The 17578-nt window shown below is 62.5% G+C and overlaps 2 protein-coding genes across 3 annotated transcripts; one reads left to right on the top strand and one right to left on the bottom strand.

Moving 5' to 3' along the window:
• Nucleotides 1–76: 76 nt before the first annotated feature.
• On the bottom strand, nucleotides 77–11974 carry FLII (FLII actin remodeling protein). 2 transcript variants are annotated; one of them, XM_068975807.1, is made up of 30 exons: nucleotides 11854–11974; nucleotides 10235–10345; nucleotides 9775–9846; nucleotides 8609–8689; nucleotides 8206–8291; nucleotides 7962–8123; nucleotides 7712–7815; nucleotides 7341–7516; nucleotides 7100–7257; nucleotides 6456–6540; nucleotides 5965–6112; nucleotides 5667–5803; nucleotides 5314–5526; nucleotides 5000–5179; nucleotides 4318–4400; nucleotides 4128–4202; nucleotides 3830–3913; nucleotides 3554–3725; nucleotides 2959–3063; nucleotides 2677–2868; nucleotides 2222–2410; nucleotides 2005–2144; nucleotides 1698–1917; nucleotides 1430–1584; nucleotides 1271–1331; nucleotides 1066–1194; nucleotides 834–940; nucleotides 637–742; nucleotides 458–523; nucleotides 77–373 (listed from the first exon to the last, which is right to left on the bottom strand). In XM_068975807.1, exons 1-30 carry the CDS (start codon nucleotides 11914–11916, stop codon nucleotides 239–241), a joined length of 3795 nt encoding a protein of 1264 aa, XP_068831908.1. In that variant the 5' UTR covers nucleotides 11917–11974; the 3' UTR covers nucleotides 77–238. The 2 variants fall into 2 exon arrangements, with proteins under 2 accessions (XP_068831908.1, XP_068831909.1); XM_068975808.1 differs by lacking the exon at nucleotides 7962–8123 and having other exon boundaries at nucleotides 5667–5800.
• A 669-nt stretch (nucleotides 11975–12643) lies between these two features.
• On the top strand, nucleotides 12644–16769 carry MIEF2 (mitochondrial elongation factor 2). The gene is made up of 4 exons (XM_068978389.1): nucleotides 12644–12731; nucleotides 14261–14418; nucleotides 14573–14753; nucleotides 15139–16769. The coding sequence occupies exons 2-4, from the start codon at nucleotides 14272–14274 to the stop codon at nucleotides 16191–16193; spliced, it is 1383 nt and encodes a 460-aa protein (XP_068834490.1). The 5' UTR covers nucleotides 12644–12731; nucleotides 14261–14271; the 3' UTR covers nucleotides 16194–16769.
• The last annotated feature ends 809 nt before the right edge of the window (nucleotides 16770–17578 follow it).

Raw genomic sequence — 17578 nt, 5'->3', positions numbered from 1 at the left:
TTTTAAAATTAAAAATACTGATTTTTAATATTGAAAATAAAAGCATTTAATATCTCTTAAAGGGCAGCCACACCTGCTTTATCCCTGGCAGAAGAGGGGGAGTCACACGTGAGCTCAGAGTGGAGGGGGATTGCCTTGCCAGACCCCTGGAGACACTGGTTAGGGTCACCCCACTGGTGGCGCTGGGGATGGTGGCACTGGGGCACTTATCCCTCCATAGAGGTGGAGTGTGGTAGCCTTAGGCCAGGGCCTGGCGGAAGGTGCTCCAGGCGTGGAAACAGCGGGTGAAGGCGTGCTGCTCGTTGCCCTTGCGCACGAGGCGCAGGCGGCGGGGCCGCTCGTGCTCCTTGGAGCGCATGTGCTGGATGTACACCTGGGGGGCAGGCAGGGGGTTGGTAAGGGCAGCCCCAGCCTCGGCCCCTCCGCCAGGCCCAGCCTCGGCTCCTCCCCTGCTCACCTGGCAGGCCTTCAGGCTCAGCTTGATCTCCACCTGGCTGGTCTGGGATCCCACCCACATGTAGACCTGTGGGGACAGCAGGGTACGTGGTCTCCCAGCCTCAGAATGCCTCTTTAGGGACGGTCAGGCTCCCAGCATGGGCAGAGTCGGCGGGGGGGGGGAGGGGGGGGGTGTCTCACCTCTTGGCCGTTGTCTAAAAGCATGATGTCGTCATCTGCCAGGTCATCTTGGCAGAAATCAGAGCACTTCTCAGTCACCGCGAAGTAGCCCTTCTCATTGGAGCATCTGGGGGAAGTCAAGGGGCAGGGAGAGGCTGAGGGTCATGGCAGCAGGGCCAGGACTGAGGACGCTGGGAGCAGTGGCGGGGTGACCTCACCGGAAGAGCCGTGTGTGCTTCATGTACTCAGCGTCGTCGTCGTAGGGCTTCTGTGCACCGATGCCCACCCAGAAGAAGTTCTCGGGCTCCTCGCCCTCGTTGATGACCTGCGGGGAGAAGGCTGGTCAGCTCAGGGATCACAGCTTGCCTGCCCCCACCTGGTCACCACCCCCTGCCTGGCCCCCGAGTGCCCCCTCCCTGTCACCTGACCACCTGCCCCAACCCCGGTCACCTGCTTGCTGTAGGAGGTCTCAAACATGCTGTTCAGGATGTCCTCTGCCAGCTTGGCCTCGTCGGGGTCTGATGCCCGGCCCACCCACGCGTACACAATTCCCTGGTTGTCCTCGCTCTCAAAAGGAACCTGGGTGTGTGTGGGTCAGGTCAGGCCCACTCTGCTCCCCATCCTGCCCCCGAGTCCCAGCCACACAATACCCCACCTTGAGGATGAAGCAGAACTCCGAGTTGAGGAGGCTAGAGTCCGTGTTGATTTGGATGCACCTGGGGGAGGGGAGGGGCGGGGAAAGTGAGGGAGGGGTCAGCTGGGAGCAGCCAGGCCTGCCCCCTGTGTACCCACGCCCCGCCCCGCAGCCAGGCACCGGGTGCAGAGGGCGCTGCCGTTGGTGCGGATCTGGTACAGGCTGGGCTGCAGGGTGCCCTGGGCAGCCTTCCTCTTGCCCCGGTGTATAATGAACTTCCTCTTGAAATGGGACAGGAACTTGGGGTTCTCCTGCTGCTGCGTCATGCGCACCACCTGCAGGTGTGGAAGCATCAGGGGCAGCTCCCCGGACCCCCACCCTGCTCCCAGTGGGGTAAGCCTCCCCAGGAACGCCCCCTGCCCAGGGCTCTGGGGCAGGGCCCCCACACCTCCAGCTTGCCAGGGAAGAGGCTCTCGAACTTCTTCTGCAGGCTGAAGGTGAAGGTCAGCCAGCCCATGTTGGAGGCCTCGCGGCCCTGCCAGAAGTACACGATGCACTGGAAGTCCTCCTCAGGCTGCTTCTCCTCCGCCTCCGCTGCCGCCTCCTTGCCCTCCTTGTCCTCGGTCCCCGCCTTCTCCTCCTCCTCGTACTCCACGGGGACCCAGTACCTGCAGGGTCATAGGGCGGTGGGCAGGCCTGAACCGAGGCCCCAGCACCGGGGGAGGGTCGTCTACCTGCAGAGGAAGGCCGTCTACCTGCAGAGGAAGACGTAGCAATCCTGCGTGTAGAAGTGGCCGAACTCCTCTTCCGGCAGCCGAGCGAACTTCTTGCCCTCGAGCACGAAGCCCTCCATGCCGTCCAGGTCCTCGTTCCACTCCTCCATCAGCTGCTCGGCCTGCGTACGAACCCACCCGTCACGGTGGGACCGGCACAGCCGGCTCTCCCGTCCCGCGGACCGGGGCTCGCGCCCACCTCGGCCAGAGCCATGGGCGGCTGCCGCGGCAGGAAGAGCGCCGTGAGGTCTGCCTTCATCTGGTCTTTCTTCTCGGCATCACGTTTCACCTTCCCCGAGAGCCCCGGGCCCTGCTGCATGGCCTCTGCATTGCGCGTGTAGTCCACACTCAACACGTCATCCCAGTTCTTGAACTTGGCCTTGAACACCTGAGAAATTACAGCTGGAGGAGACGGGGTCCGCGGAGCAGGGCGGGGCCTGGGACCTGGAGCGGGGCGGGGCCGGAAGGGGCGGGCTGGAGGGGTGTGGCCTAGGAGTGGGAGGGGCGGGTAGGAACGGGGCTGGGCCGGCAGCAGTCCTGGAAGCTGTGCAGGGGTGTACAAAGTCTGTAACCTGTTCATGGGGCGTCAGGGCAAGAATGCGGTCGCAAGACCTCGGGCAGGAAGCCTCCGATGGCGGCTACATTCATCCGCACCTGTGCCTCAGTGCCCTCAAGGCTGCGGCTGACCATGGCGTGGCGTGGTCGGTGGAGCATCCCGCACAGTTCCTGGCCCAGCTTGAGGGCTGCAGCACGCACCAGGCGTGGGGACTTGCGGCCGAGCCAGATGAACACGTCGGACCAACAGTCCAGGATGTACACGCAGCGTGTGTCCAGCAGGCTCTGCAGCTGCGGGGCCCCAAAGGCTGGAGGTCAAGGCCAGGGTCATCCAGCAGGGAGGGATCTTGGCCCAGGGGCCCAACTCCCTGTGAGTCTCACCAGTCGCATCCGAGGCATCAGTTCCACTTTGGGCCTCTTCTTATGTTCCACAGAGAGCTTGTAGTTGATCTGTGGCAGCTCCAGGTAGCCCAGCCCCAGGCCTACCTGGCAGGAGCAAGAGGTGGGTTTAACTAGGGTGGGTCTGGGGAACACAAGACCAACTCAGCAGCTCCTGGTCAGGCTGGCCACTGTGCTCAAGTCTACAGCCTGCTCCTCTCCAGACTAGTCTCCCTGTACCCCAACCTCCTTTCCAGGAAATCCTACCAGCGGAAGGGTTGTTAAACCTGCCTTCCCTCTCTGGGTCCTTACAGATTTTCTAACTGGTCCTTTTCCTGCCCACAACACCCCCATCTTCCTGTCACCCAGAGTCAAGACCAGGTGCTCAAGCCAGGCACCCATGTGCTTCTCGGCCTTCCTCTCCAGTCCCACCTTCCTGGAACCACAGAGCCTGATGCTAGTTTCCATGGCCCCTCTCAGACACTGGCACTTCCTGCCCAGGAGGTGGCACCCTCTCCCCACCAAAGTCCAGAATAACACCACAGCCACCGCAGTGGTGCAAAGGCCTGCCCATATCCTGACCACTGATGAAACTCACCTTATACAGCTTGGGCTGGGGTGGCCAAAAGTCATCAGGCACATGCTTCTTGATCTCAGAGGGCTCCCCACCCAGCGCTTCCCAGAACTCTGGGGGCTCCTGGCCCTGTACCAGCAGTGAGATCTCTGCCTTCCCTTTTCGCTCATTCTTGTTAATTTTCTCCGCAAAGAGCCTGAGGGCAGATGCAAAGCCTTAGTAAGGCCTATACCTCCTCAGGTGACCATGTTCCTTTGCACAAAGCACCCAGGATGTCTGGGCAGGGTGCAGTCCTCTTACCTGGCCTTGGTAGTGCTGCTCAGCGTGGCCTGGGCCCCTCGCCACACGTAGATGTCCAGCCCTCTGTCCAGCAGGAAAACAAACCTGGACAGAAGGGGTGGGAGGGGCTGCAATGGGCCACATGCAATAACTCCCCCTGTACCTCTGACCTCACCCCAAATCCCTCCTTGCTGGCCTCCTGCCAAGCAATGTGGGACAAGGGCTGGGTGGCCTCTTATCTAGAGCCCAGCTTTGTCCCTCCACACTGGTGGGGAGAAGGTACGGGGTTAAGCACACCACCTCACATCATGGGGCTCACCTTGGGTCCAGGGAGGCCCCCTTGAGAGGCACAGGCTCCAGCTTGATGTTCTTCTTCCCATACACGCGGTACATCCTGGGGGCCAGAGCAGAAGTGGCTTGGGGGGGCACCAAGGGCAGATTTACCCCAATGCCCTCCCCCATCCTTCCCAACTGAGTCCAGCTCAGTGCCGCTCACACACAAGCCTCACCTGGTCACATAGTGCGTGTCCTCCACAGTGTAGAAGCCACTGGCTGTTCCACCCTCAATGTAGGAGATGTCGTTGTCAAATACCTGTGAGAGGGTACGTGACCTTTTACTGAGCTGCCCCCCTACCCCCACCAAATACCACCTGTCAGGAGAAGCAGAGTTGTGTACAGATGGATCAAATGCTATGAATCTATGACAATGTTAAAAAACAATATAAGATCTATGCCTGCAGACAAACACACTTGGGGTGTTAGTATACACACAACCATGAACCCGTTTGCTCCTGTGCAAGACACAGTATGGTAAGATACAAGCGTATCAGGAGACAGGATGGCAGGTTTACAGAACATGGCAAACTTAGGTAAAAGTACCCACAATCTTGTGCAGGTGTCTGCATGTAACCAGCTGGTGGCAGGCCAGCACCCCTCACTGGCCCAGTTCACTGGATGACTCTGGCCCTGCCCTTGGCCCCACCTCCTTAGCAGCCAGTCCCTTTGCAACTCTTGCTTCAATTTCCCGTCTCTCCTGGCTACACCCTCACCACGCGGATTCCCAAACCAGCCTGGCCTCCTCATCTTTACCTGACCCAGCACCCAACCGGCGGTCTCATCTCACTCCTCTGACCTCACCCCATCTGTCCCCACACTGGACACATCCCTGTCAGCCCCGCCCAGCCCCCGCACCTGCAGGAACTCCTCGCTCTCGTCGCCCATCTCCTCGCGCACCGTGCGGCACTCGGCACCCAGGTAGTTGCGCAGATTGACGGCGTGGATGGCAGAGCAAGCCTTCTTGTCGAGTGTGGCCTCCCCGCCGATCCAATAGTAGATCTCCCAGTTCAGAGAACCGCTGTCATCCAGAAAGGTCTGGAGGCCGGGGCACCATCTGGGTCAGCCCCTGCCAGCGGCACCACCACGCGCTGCAGAGCTCTCCCCTCCCACCCCATCCAAAGCGATCCAAGAGACGCCCCCGCAGCCCCTCACAGCATCCAGACTCGCACCTTGAGCACGATGTAGCAGTCTGCCTCGTAGAACTTGCCGTGGAGGTCTTCCTCCACCAGCACAGGCACAAAGTTCTCGATCTGCCAGATGGTCAAGCCAGGCAGCTGGCCCACGTCCTCGGTGAAGAACTCCGAGTAGTCAAGGCGTGGCTTCTCCAGGCCCTGGTCCCAGCGCCGCACCTTGCCCCCAGGCGCTCCAGCCTCAGCGCTCTCCTGGTGGGGGCGGGCACAACATTGGCTTGACTCTGCCCATGCCCAGCTCTGGTGGAGTGGAACCCTTCTGCCCTTGTCCCCTCTCCCACCGGGCCTGGGTCCCTGCCGAGCAGAGCCGAGCCCTGGTCCAGCCGGATTACCTCCTGCTTTCTGTTTTTTTCCTGGGCCACATCTGACATGCCCTTCAGCACCTGCTTGGCCTGGTCATCCTGGGCCGAGTCCTTGCGCCTCCGAAGCCGCATCTTGCGAGCCAGGGGGTCCTTGGGCCCACTCCCTGCTGAGTGGAGGGGCACATGGCTGACCCGGCTGGCTCCGACCCCTTCATTCCCAGGGCATCCAGCCAACCAGGGGCCAATCCCACAACCCCTATCCAGAGAGAACATCCCACCCTGTTTACAGATGAGTAAGTTAAGGCCCAGAGAGGCATCCTATGCTCACCAGCGGCTGCCGCGGCCACCGTGGCAGGGGAGGCACCCGCCAGCCGCAGCTGGTTCTGCAGCGAGAAGTCGATGTTGTACCACTCGGCGGCACGGTCAACAGGCTTGGGGGGCATGACCAAGCTGGGGTTCTCCCGCACGTCCAGGACCTGACTCGTCGGTGAGCAGAGTGAGCGCTGAGCCCCGGTTCCCCCTCAGTGCCCCCAAACCCCATCTCCACCTCTGCACCACCAGGGCCAAAGGGCCCAGGTCCCCACCCTGCCGCCCCTGTGGGCCTGGCTTCCCCATCTGTGAAGAGCGGCCTCACAGGCTGGCTGTGAGGCTTAAGTGACAATGCCAAGTGTGATGTGGATGCCGGATGCACGTCACCCTCTCCCCACCCTGGCACCAGCCACCCCTCCAGAAGCCCCTGCTGCCCTCTCCCCAGGACCCCATTGCTTGGTCTTTCCTGGGGGTCTGTCCCCACCCCCCAGTGCCAGCTGCCCGCCCGACCTCAATCTCCGTCAGGAAGTGGATGGCCTCTGGGAGGGTCACCAGGCGGTTCTTGTTTAGGACCAGCTTCCTCAGCTTTGTGCACCTGTGAGGACACAGTTGGGCCTCAGAAGTAGGCAGACAGGGGCCTTTCAGTCCTGGCTTGGGGAGGCAAGTAGGACCAGAGGGCCTAAGCAGCCCGGCCAGTTAAGAAACCAGCCAGCTCCAAAGCGCCCAGAAGCCTGGGGGCGGGGTGAGTTCCTTTGTGGCTGAGTGACTGGAGGCCCTTTCTGTGGCTCCTACAGGGAAGCATCCTCCACTATGGCCTTCCGAGAACCAGAGACCCCTGGACACGAGCAAAAGGGCATCAAAAACCACGCTCTGCCCTCAAATTAGCTCAGAAGCTGCCAGGGGTCCTCTGTTCTCACCACCGGGGACTATGCTAGTGGATGCTGTGACCTCGGGGAGCAGACAAAGGCAGCACAGCGTCTCAAAGGAGGCAGCAGCACAGTCCCTCTGGCCTCACTCCTTGTCCCTGCAGGGTGCTTGGGGAACCCACTGGCATGAGCCCAGTGTCTTTATCCACAAATGCAGCTCAACCCCTCGTGTTCTGTACAATGCACAGAGACCATGGGGGCAGGGGAGGCCCAGCTTCAGCCCAGCACCTGCAGAGGCTCTCAGGGATCAGCTCCAGCTTGTTGTTGGCGGCCATGAACTCCTCCAGGCTGGACAGCTTGCCAATGCCTGAGGGTAGCCCGTCAAAGTCCAGCTTGTTGGAATTCAGGTACAGCCTCTTCAGCTTGGTCAGTTTGCAGATAGCCGACTGTACAGGACAGCAGATGTGGGGTCAGAGGTGGGTGCCAAGATGGCCTGTGGCCGCCCCACCCTCCCCAGACCTGCACACACAGGCAGCGAGGTCAGCTGGTTCCGGGACAGGTTCAAGGTCTCCAGGTGCACCCACTGGTCGATGCACAGGGATAGCTCCGCGATCTGGTTGCTGCTGAGGTTGAGGCGCCGCAAGCCAGGCAGGGCATACAGGCACTCGGGTACACGCGTCAGGTCATTGCAAGAGAGGTCCACATCTGCGCACAGGTGAGCATGTCAGCTGGGGCTCCTAGCGGCTCCAAGGCAGCTATGTGAAGCCTGGCTACTCCAGCTCTGTGAACCACACCCCTCCCCCTGGAGGCACCCCTCCCCCTAGAGGCATTTAGGGAAGCAGGGTCCAGCAGCCTCCTCCTGAGGAAGGAAGGGGCTGAGGGCTCCCGGGGACCACCCACCTGCGAGGTGGCTCAGGCCCTCCAGGCTGGTGGGCAGGTTGCTCTGGGTGCGCTGTGTGTTCCGCAGGTGCAAGGTCTGCAAGGCTGTCAGTGCTGGGAGCTGCCTGTGGGGGTATGTGGGGAGACACTGCCTCAGGCCAGGGGCAGGGCCCGAGGGTGGGTGTGGGCAGGGCAGGCAGGATGCCTGGTGTTGACAGCTAGGCAGGCGGGTGTCGACCCAGCTAGGCCAGTGGGGAGGGCGGGCGCCCACCGGAGCTGGGCATGCAGCAGCGGGTTGCCATTGAGCACAAGCGTCTGCAGGTGCACGAGCCGGCGCATCTGGGGGGGCAGGCTCTCCAGGCGGTTCTCGCTGAGGTCCAGGTACAGCAGGTCAGTGAGGTTGATGAAGAGCTGGTTGGGGATGGTGTCGATGCTGTGAGCAGAGGGCCAGAGGTCAGGGCTGCGCTCTGCTTCCGGGGTCAGCCATCTCCCCAGCCTATCCGGGCACGCGGCACCTGTTGTGACTGAGGTTCAGCACCAGCATGTTCTTGGCGTTCTCCAGCTCCCGCGGGCACTCTGTCAACTGGTTGTAGCTCAAGTCCTGGGGAGGGGGTGAGGCCAGGTCAGGGGTAGCAGGGCTGGCCCCACCCCACCAGGCCTGCACCACGTTCAAGGGTTGGGGTGGGTGCTGAGAGGGCAGCAGAGCAGGAGGTTTCCAGGCCAAAGGGAGACAGCGGGACCCTGGGAAGAAGGGGCCTAAGTCAGGGAACTGAGCAACCTTGGGCAAGGCACTGTCCATCGGACGTCTCCAGTTCCTTCATTTGTACAATAGGAAAACCATGGCCCCAGGGACCAGGGCGGTGGGGGGAGGGTCACTGAATAGTAGGGTTCACTGCCAGGTGGTGGGTGACCACTGACCAGGACTGAGAGATCGTCCAGCTTGAAGATATCATCAGGGACTCCTGAATTCTTCAGACTGTTGGCTCGAGCCACAATGGCCTGGGGATAAACCACAAGAGTCCATGAGCCCTGGCTTCCACTCCAAGGAGAAGCAGAGGTCAGGGAAGGCTACCTTCTCTGTCAGCCCATGGGAGGCCAATCCTGAGTGCTCTTCCACTCTGGCCTTTGCTTGTAGTCCCTCTACTGGGCAAGCCCTTCCTACTCTTCCAATGAGCTCCTATTCACACTTCAAAGCCCAACTCAAACACGCCCCACAGCCCAGCACACAGAAACACAGGGAACTGTTTCTGATGGAATAACCCCTCTTCCTCCCAGTTCCATAGAGCAAGATAGGGATGGAGCTCTGAGTCAGAGTTTCTGGCACAGATGGAAGAAGGCTGGACCAAAAGCATCAGAGTGTAGACACACAGCAAGCCTGTCTTCTGTGCCCTTAGGGCTGAAACCTGCTCAGGCTTTCATGGTGCAGGACATTAGGGCAGGATGGCCGAGGGGGGCAGAACGGACCAGAGGAAGGCACCATGGCCACAAGTGACAGGAGAAACAGGAGCCACCACTGCAGCTCCCTCTCTGCCCAATGTCTGCGTGGTGACACTCTGCCACTTCACGGTGGTCACTGAAGGGCCATCTCGGAAAGTGCAGAGCTCAGCTTTAATCCGACTCCAGAGGTGTGCCCTTCGCATCTCAGGGCTCCAATCTTAAATGGGAACGACCACTGGAATGGCCTGAACATCTGGGACGGGAGGTTCCATGGAGAACAGCAGGGGGAATGACCCACCCAGACCACCTCCCCTGCCCTGCCCTGCCCCAGCTTTATCACTGGGGATAAACCACAGGCAAGTGACCTGCCCCCTTGGTCAGTGTCCTCATCTGTGAACTTGGTGGAGGTCGGGATCACATGAAAGACCCTTGAGAAATAGCTGGAGTGCTGCTCAGCCAGGATCAGCTATCACAGCAGTTCAAAATGGATCAGTCTTAGGTTTTTTCACCTTTTCTCCTATGTGTTACTCAACTCAGGTCATTACTGCATGCTCTCTCCCCACAAACCCCTGACACCAGGGTGGACAGAGGGGCTGGCCTTGCCCCCAGTCCCCACCTTGACTTCTGCAGTCTTGGGCAGCACTCACCCGCAGCGATGGTAGGCTGGACAGCTCCCCATGCAGCGTGGTTAGGTTGTTGTGGCTCACTGACAGGTGTTCCTGGGCCGGCACAGGGTGTAGAGGCTCAGCAGGGTGGGCTGGGCGTCCACAGAGCCTCCACTGGCACCACAGCCTTCCCCTGTCCAAGGACCCTCCCATAGAGCCCCCATCCACCACCAGGGCCTTGCACCACCCAGGGATCTTCCCACAGAGCCCCTATCTGCTACCACAGCCTTGCCCTACCCAGGCACCTTAGGCCACCCAGGTCCAGTCCACTCTTGCACCTTTCTTCCTTCACACACCTAGTCTTCTTGCATACCTCCCAGGACAGGGTGCTCATCCTCTCTCCACCAGTTCTGCTTGTGATAGGCAATGTCCTGCACAGGCTCTGTCCACCTGGCTAGCCCCATCCACCTGGACCCTCCCCTTCCTGCCCAAAGCTTCTTACCAGCTTCTGCAGGGAGGCCAACTCCTCTGGCAGGTAGCAAAGGCCGGTGCGGTTTAGCTTCAGCCATCGCAGGCTGGTCATGGCCTTGACGTTCTCAGGGAAGTAGCCACCCTGCGCGTACGTCACAGTGAGGCCGGTCTGGGACATGGTACCCTTGCTCTGCCACCTTGTGGCCCCCACTGCCCGTGGGAGCCTTTGGGGGCAATAGTCACTTCTAGTTGTGTGTGTGACCCCAGACACATCACTTGGCCACTCTGTCTCAGTTTTCTCACCCGTAGAATAGGGCTGATGAAAGCCCCCTGATGACAAAAGCGTCCTGAGAACCCACTGGTGATTAGGATGGCTGCTGACCTAAGACCCGCCTCTCCTGCTGGCTTCTTGGCCCAGGAAGGCTTATTCTAGATGCCACCCCAGAGTCAGCTGTGAGGTCGGATCAACTCAATGTTTTTGCCTTGCATCCAGGCCCTGCCTGTGCAATTTGTTGAACTGCACTTTGTGCCTCTGCCAAGGCCCCACCTGTGCCCTGCCACCCACCCCCTGCATGAGGCCCCAGCTCCCCACCCTTTCCCACACAGGCATAGCTTATTCATTAGTTCACTCACCCATTCGTCCCCCAGACTCAAATGCCCACCTCAGGACCCAGCCCTGTGGCCAGAAGCCTGGGGAGGTTAATGCCTTCAGTGCTCTGGGCTAGTGCCCCTTCTCCCTACGGCCACATTCCCTGCTGGTGACTCACCCTCCTAGACTGAAGAGGACACTTGGGGACTCCAGGTGAGGACGGTGGGGATGGAGGCAGAGAAGTGTGCACGGTGGCAAGTGTGGGTAAATACAGGAAGAAAGGGCCTGTCTCCTCTGCCCTGACCCCAGCCACTGCCTGGACCACTGGACCCTGCAGACCCAGGCTGATGCTCCACTGACGCCAGCCAGGGTCGGCCCACTCATCCACCCTGAGGACCCTCCTGGAACCAGGCCATCTCTCAGGGCCTCCTCTCTGGTCACCAGCCCTCCGGCCTCATTCTCAGTTCTCAAGAACCACTGCCCCGCCCCGAGGCTGGGCTGGTGTTCCCAGCCGCCCTGGTCCGCCAGTTCGGAAGCTGCTCAGACAAATGGCACCCAGGGCCTCGCCCACCTGCCCAACACGTCCTCCACAACTAATCCCCGCCTCCAGGGGTTTCAAGGTAAGCCTCTCCACCAGACGAGAAGACGAGGCTCCGAGAGGGGAAGTGACTTGCCTAAGACCACACAGGATGGGGGTGGCGGGTGCGGGTAGCGCAGAGCCGGCGGCGTAACCATGAGTCAGGGCCCGGCTTGGGCTGTGACCTCACAGGGCGGGGAGGGCTGGGGAGGCGCGAGCTCGAGCTCCGACCGGGACCCCCGGCCGGCTTGCTGGGGCCAGGCGCCAGGACCCAGCCGGTGGGCAGACCCCGCGCGCCCCGGCGCAGCTCCGGGACCCTACGCGCGCCCGCCCGCCCCGCACGGCCTGGGCTGTTTTCGCGGGCGCCGGGCGGAGGCCTGGGACGTCGGGCCGGGGCGGGGTCCGGGCAAGCCCGTCCGCGGTCCCGGGCGCGCAGGAAGCGGAGGGGCGGGCTGGGGGTCCCGGCCGTCGCCCAGAAGCTCACCTTGAAGTCGTTGCCGCTGAGGTCCACGCCGCGCACGAACGGCAGCACCCCGGTGCCCTCCATGGCGGCGCTGGGCTGAGGGGAGAGGACCGCGGGCGGGGCCTGGCGCTCGGGGCGGGGACCGCGGAGCCGGCGGGGCGGGGAGCGCGTCGGCCCCGCCCCTCAGCCCGGGGCCGCTCGGGGCCAGCCCTGGGGCGCGGGGCCTCGAGGAGCGCTGTGTCCCGGTGCCCCGAAGGGCTTTCTCGGCCCGCGGCTGTTCCTGAGCTGGTCAACGCCGGGGACCTGGGTGGTTCGGGCGGCAGTGGCAGTAGGACGCCCGGGTCCTCGTCCGGAGCCACGAGCCTCCGGGAGACGCTCCGGAGCCAGTGCCCACACTCTTAGGCGTCCTGGGTCGGAGGCCAGCCCGGGTGCGCGGTTACGTGCCCGCTTGCCCCTCGAGGGAGGCCTCCCTGGGCCGGCACATAGCGGTCCCAGTAAGTGACAGGACGAGTATACCCTTCACGGGAGAGGCGGCCGCAGACTACAGTGACCAGGAGCTCCACCGGATGCTTCCTTTGCCCGGAAGGAGCTCACGTTTCCACCTGCCGAGTCCTGGAGCGTGGCCCTGCGCCTTTAAGGCGGAGCTTGCCGAGGAGCCACGCCCCGAGGGGCGCTCGGCCGCCATTGGCCGAGGCCGCCTCAGGGCCGCACGTGGGCACGGGCCTTGAGCGCTCTGATTGGAGTCGGGGCCTGTCCGTCTGCGAGCCTGGGGCCCGCGCCCGCCCCAGGCCTCGGCGTTCGACTCCCGGGTCCTGCACGTTCCATTCCCAGGCGGCCCCGGGGCGCTGCCCGAGCGGCCCCCTGAGTCCCCTGGCCGGGGCGCCGAAGCCGCGACGCAGGTACGGCCGGGGCACGGGGCGTGGCCTCTATCGGCCGCGCGGTTCCGGCCGGGAGAGAACCGGCTCGAGCCGAGTTCTGGTCGCTTCTTGGGCCCATCCCGGCGTTCCCCGGGCCTCGGTGTCCTCGCGGCCGGGGCTTGGAGGAGGCTAGGGGAGGCGTGGCCTTTCCCTCTCCCCTTCCCTGGTTAGGGTCTGCGGGCCCCAGGTCAGACAGGCAGGGGCTTTGAGCGCTTTACAGTTTGGAGGCGGTTGGCAGTCCTGATGAAGGAAGCCGCCGCCGGGCCATGCTGGGTCAACCCCCTCCGCTGTCTTTCCTATTTTTAGCTTGGGAAAGGGGGGGTGGGTGCGGGGCTGCAGGCCCCACCTGGCAACCGGGCTCCGGCACCCGCTGGGAGCAGGACAGCCAGAAGTCATTGGGGCTGAGTTGGCTCTGAGCTCAGCGTCATCTGTTCAGGCATCCTCAGGGTGACAGTTCTGCCTGGCCATCTGACTGGTCCTTGGGTTTGTCCCTTGGTCACACACCCCCTCAGTGCTCAGGGCCTGAGAGCTGGGGCTCAGCCTGCAGGGCCTGGCAAAGATGCCTGAGGTCCCAGCCATCTGTACTTCTGGGTTCTGCATGTCTAATGGTTTCTCGTGGCACCTGCTCCATCTTACAGACAAGCTAAGAGTATCTGGCACACTCAGGCCCTTAGCTCACCTGCTGTGGCCTGGGCTCTCAGCAGCTGAGATCCCTCCCCACCCACTATTGTCCCGAGCCTTAGAGGCCCTTGTCCAGGGCACTGGACCGGCCCTGTTGTGGTCTTTAGAGCCCCCTTACACCCTGTCCCCACAGTGGAGCCTTCAGCCTTGTCTGACACATACCTGTTGACAGCCAGCGCTTGCCCCCCAGGGCATCCTGGGGCATCTCACTTGTCCTGTTCTCTGACTTGGTGGCCCTGCCTCTGGGGGCTGCCCTGCTGAGATTTGGGGGTAACTGTGGCCCCCTGAATTTCGCTGAGTTTCCCTCAAAGGCCTGAGGCTGTCCAGTGCAGGCTGCCTGGGTCCCCAAGCCATGGTCTTCTCTGGGCCTTGTTTTTCTCCTGCAGGGCCTGGTTAGGAACCAGGATAAGGCTGCTTCTGGGACCTGGTCATAGGGTGGGTCTGAGTCCCCACCACTCATTGTGTGGTCCGCAACCTATTTCTTTGTAAATGGGGATGGTGCTGATAAGACCCACCTCATGGTCTTTAGCGACATCAGGGGACCTGGAAGGTGGGATCAGGGAGATTGTCTCCCTTCTCTGACCTGCCGTGGGTCTTAGGGTCTTTCTCTGTGAGCCCCTTGTCATACAGGTGGGTTGTTTGTAGGTTTTGGTTGGGGGAGGTCTCTGGGCCAGCTCCCAGTCTCCTCCCAAGAAAACCTGCAGGTGGCCCCTTTCTCATCGGAAATTCTCTGGAAGCCCCCTTGTGACCCCAACTCTGACCATAGAGCACCTGCTGGATGCCAGGCCTGCCCCTCACTGAGTGGCCCCTGCACCCTGGCTCCCTTACAGGCAGACTGACCATGGCGGAGTTCTCCCAGAATAGGAGCAAGCGGCGTGACGGCGAGGTGCTGGGAGGCGCTGTAGACTTCCTCCTGGCCAATGCCCGCCTGGTGCTGGGAGTGGGCGGAGCTGCAGTGCTGGGCATTGCCACCCTGGCCGTGAAGCGGGTAAGGCTGGCCTGGCCCACTGACATGGACTCCACAGCAGGGCTGGGGAGGTGGGACTGCCTGAGACTGCACCTGCCCCCGCCCCTCCGCCTGGTTGGCTCTGCCATGGCCACCCAGGCCTCAGATGCCCTCACCTGTGTCACTCCGCCTGCAGCTCATTGACAGGGCCACCAGCCCCCGGGATGAGGACGCCGCCAAGGGGGACGCTCCATGCCTGGAGGACAGCTGGCAGGACCTGAACCTGCTCAAGGCCACGCCACGCCTCCAGCCCCGGCCCCCGCCCGCTGCGCTCAGCCAGCCGGTGCCGCCTCCAGCCCCCTCAATCTCTGCCCCAGGTGAGCGGCACCCCTTCCACTCTGACCTGGGTGGGTCCCACTTTAGCGGTTACCTTCGGGAGATGTAGCCCAGGCCCTGCCCTGGTGACCGTGTGGCCTGCTCAGGCCCTTGCTCCCTGCGGGCTCCCTTGCGTGTTGGGCGCCTTCTCCCTCCTGCGTGGTGCCGAGGCTCCAGCCACCAGAACGTGAGACCATGGAGGCTGGCACCAGAGCAAGGTGGCAGCATTGTGATGGCGGGGCCCTCACCTGGGGAACTGAGACCTTGGGTTTCAGCCTCAGGGTGTTGGGAGGGGTCTCCGACGGTGAGAATTCGTCACTGAGCTCAGTGCCATCTCAGGTCCCATTACAACCCCTCTGACCGGCCCCCGGTTCCTTCCTTCTTCAGAAGGGTCTGCTGATGCAGGGCCCCAGACGTCGCCTCAGCTTAGCTCGCCGGCACCACCGCTGTGTCTGACGTTCCAGGAGAAACTGCTGGGTTTTGAGCGGGACCACGTGACTGTGCCAGGGGCTCACGTGTCTCTGGCCAAGCAGCTGGCGGGTGACATTGCCCTGGAACTACAGGCCTATCTGCGGAACAAGTTCCCAGACCTGCCCTTTGGGGCGCTTGTGCCCGGCGGGCCACTCTATGAGGGGCTGCAGGCGGGGACTGCCGACCCTGTGCGGCTCCTGGTGCCCCTGGCGCTGGAGCCAGGCCTGTGGAGCCTGGTGGCCGGCTCAGACACTGTAGCCCAAGACCCTCGCTGCTGTGCTGTGCGTAGGACTCAGCTGGAGTTCTGCCCCCGCGGGAGCAGCCCCTGGGACCGCTTCCTGGTGGGTGGCTACCTCTCCTCCCGGGTCCTGCTGGAGCTGCTCCGGAAGGCCCTGATCACCTCCGTCAACTGGCCAGCCATCGGCAGCCTCCTCGGGTGTTTGATCCGGCCACGCGTGGCCTCAGATGAGCTGCTGCTGGAGGTGCAGCACGACTGCCTGGAGCTCACCGTGGCCGTGCTGCTGGCGGTGGCTGGAGCCCAGGATGGAGACCTTTTGCTGGCCTGGCCCTTGGAGGGGTTAGCTGGGAACCTTTGGCTGCAGGACTGGTACCCGGCTGAGGCTGCCCGGCTGCGGGCCCTGGATGAGCAGGACGCCGGGACCCGCCGGCGGCTGCTGCTGCTGCTCTGTGCTGTCTGCCGCAGTCACTCAGCTCTGTGGCGGCTGGGCCGGGACCACCTGGCTCAGGTGGTTCTGCACCTGGGTGAGCAGGAGGCTGACTGGGCCGAGGAGGCCCTGGGGGAGCACTTCCTGCAGGCTCTGGAGCTGCTTCTCAGCAGCCTGGAGCAGGCCAGCCTTCCCAGCCACTTCAACCGCGGCGTGAACCTCCTGGATGGCCTGCGGGAGGAAGAGATTGACGACTTGGGCTTTGCACTGTACCGTGGCCTACAGGCCCCCGAGGGGCTGCTCTAGAGGGCGGATGCAGCTGGGCAACAGACAGCACTGCTTTTAGCTGGAACGAGGGGGTGTGGGCCGCCTTCGGCTTGCAGGAGCTGCCATGAGTCCCAGGCAGGGATGAGGCCACTGTCATTTTCTGTCCCAAGGGTGTCATGCTTCCTTTGGGTGCGGGCATCTCCAGGCTGCTGGTGCTTGGCCGTGGACACTCTGTTTGGTAACCCCCCCGGGGCTGGAGTCACCTGGGATCCTCACAACGTAGCTTTTGGCTGACCCTCAGGCCTGTTTTCTGTGCTATGTGCCTGGTTTGCTCTCTAGCCTGGACTAGCCGGGGCGAACCTGGGGGAAGGCCCTTCCGCTCTAGCCTCGGAGGCCCTGGGCGGTCTCTGTCCTCACTGGGGGAGCCAAGGCTGTCTGTGCTGCTCGCCTGGCCCAGAGCCTAGGGTGCCCCTGGCTGCTGCCAGCCCGGCCCCCACTGTGCCAACACCAGCTGTCCTAGCTGACCCTGTGCTCTCCCTGGAGCTGGTGGGGGCTTGGGCCAGGGGGGTGTTGTCTGCCTCCCCTCCCAGGCATCTCTCCTCTCTGGTATCCTTCCTGCTAAAGTAAAGCTATGCCACAAGGACTGTGAATGAGAATAAAAAACTCAAAAAAGTCCGTGAGACGCGTGTTGGGCTCTTCCATGCAGCCATTTGAGGCTCTGTGAGCTTGGCCAGAGGGGCTTGGGCTCAACCTGGAACTAGGAGACTGACCTGGAGTGGCATCTAGCTTTATAACAGGCACCAGCTGACCAAGGTTTTCTTTCTTCCAAAAAGCCTGACCCCTGGAGGCCTGTAATCTCCCGGATGGGCGGGGCTCCCGGGGCCCCTTCGGCCAGCAGTGGTCCACGTGCAGCGAGACATCCTCAAGTGGAGGGCAGGCTCCCTGCTTTGTACAGACGGGGATGCAGGTGTGTCTAGGTGTCCCTGTGGGAGCTGTGGCTCCCATGTAACCCCATGTGGCAGACGAGCCAGGGAGGGCTTGGGGCCACATGGGCTTGGGGTGAGGCCCCCACAGCTGTGCCAGGCCCCTCCTTCTTGTCCCATGTGTCCTGAGGCAACCCCCTCCCACCTGGGACGTGGGGACAAGGCTGGAGGTGCTCTTGGGCACTCTGGTTGCAGGGCCAGTGGCCTCTGCGGATCAGGAGGGCCTGCCTCCCAGGTGTTCCCATGGGCTCAGTGGCTCTGGAGAGGCAGAGGGCAGGAGACTGGTTTCCCCAAGCGCTGTTAGGTCACATGGTTCAGGAGCTGCTTGGCCTGAGTGCCTTCGGCGGTGAGCAACTATGATGGTAGCAACAGGACAGGCTGGGGGTGGGGTGGCCTTGGCCTCCTCCCTGTAAGATGAGGGTTCCAGAATACCTACTTCAC

Source organism: Capricornis sumatraensis, chromosome 8 (genome assembly GCF_032405125.1).
Source record: "Capricornis sumatraensis isolate serow.1 chromosome 8, serow.2, whole genome shotgun sequence".
In the NCBI taxonomy this organism is placed as follows: Eukaryota; Metazoa; Chordata; class Mammalia; order Artiodactyla; family Bovidae; genus Capricornis; species Capricornis sumatraensis.
The sequence above is the reverse complement of the archived record's forward strand: the minus strand, read 5'-3'. Positions and strand labels throughout refer to the sequence as shown.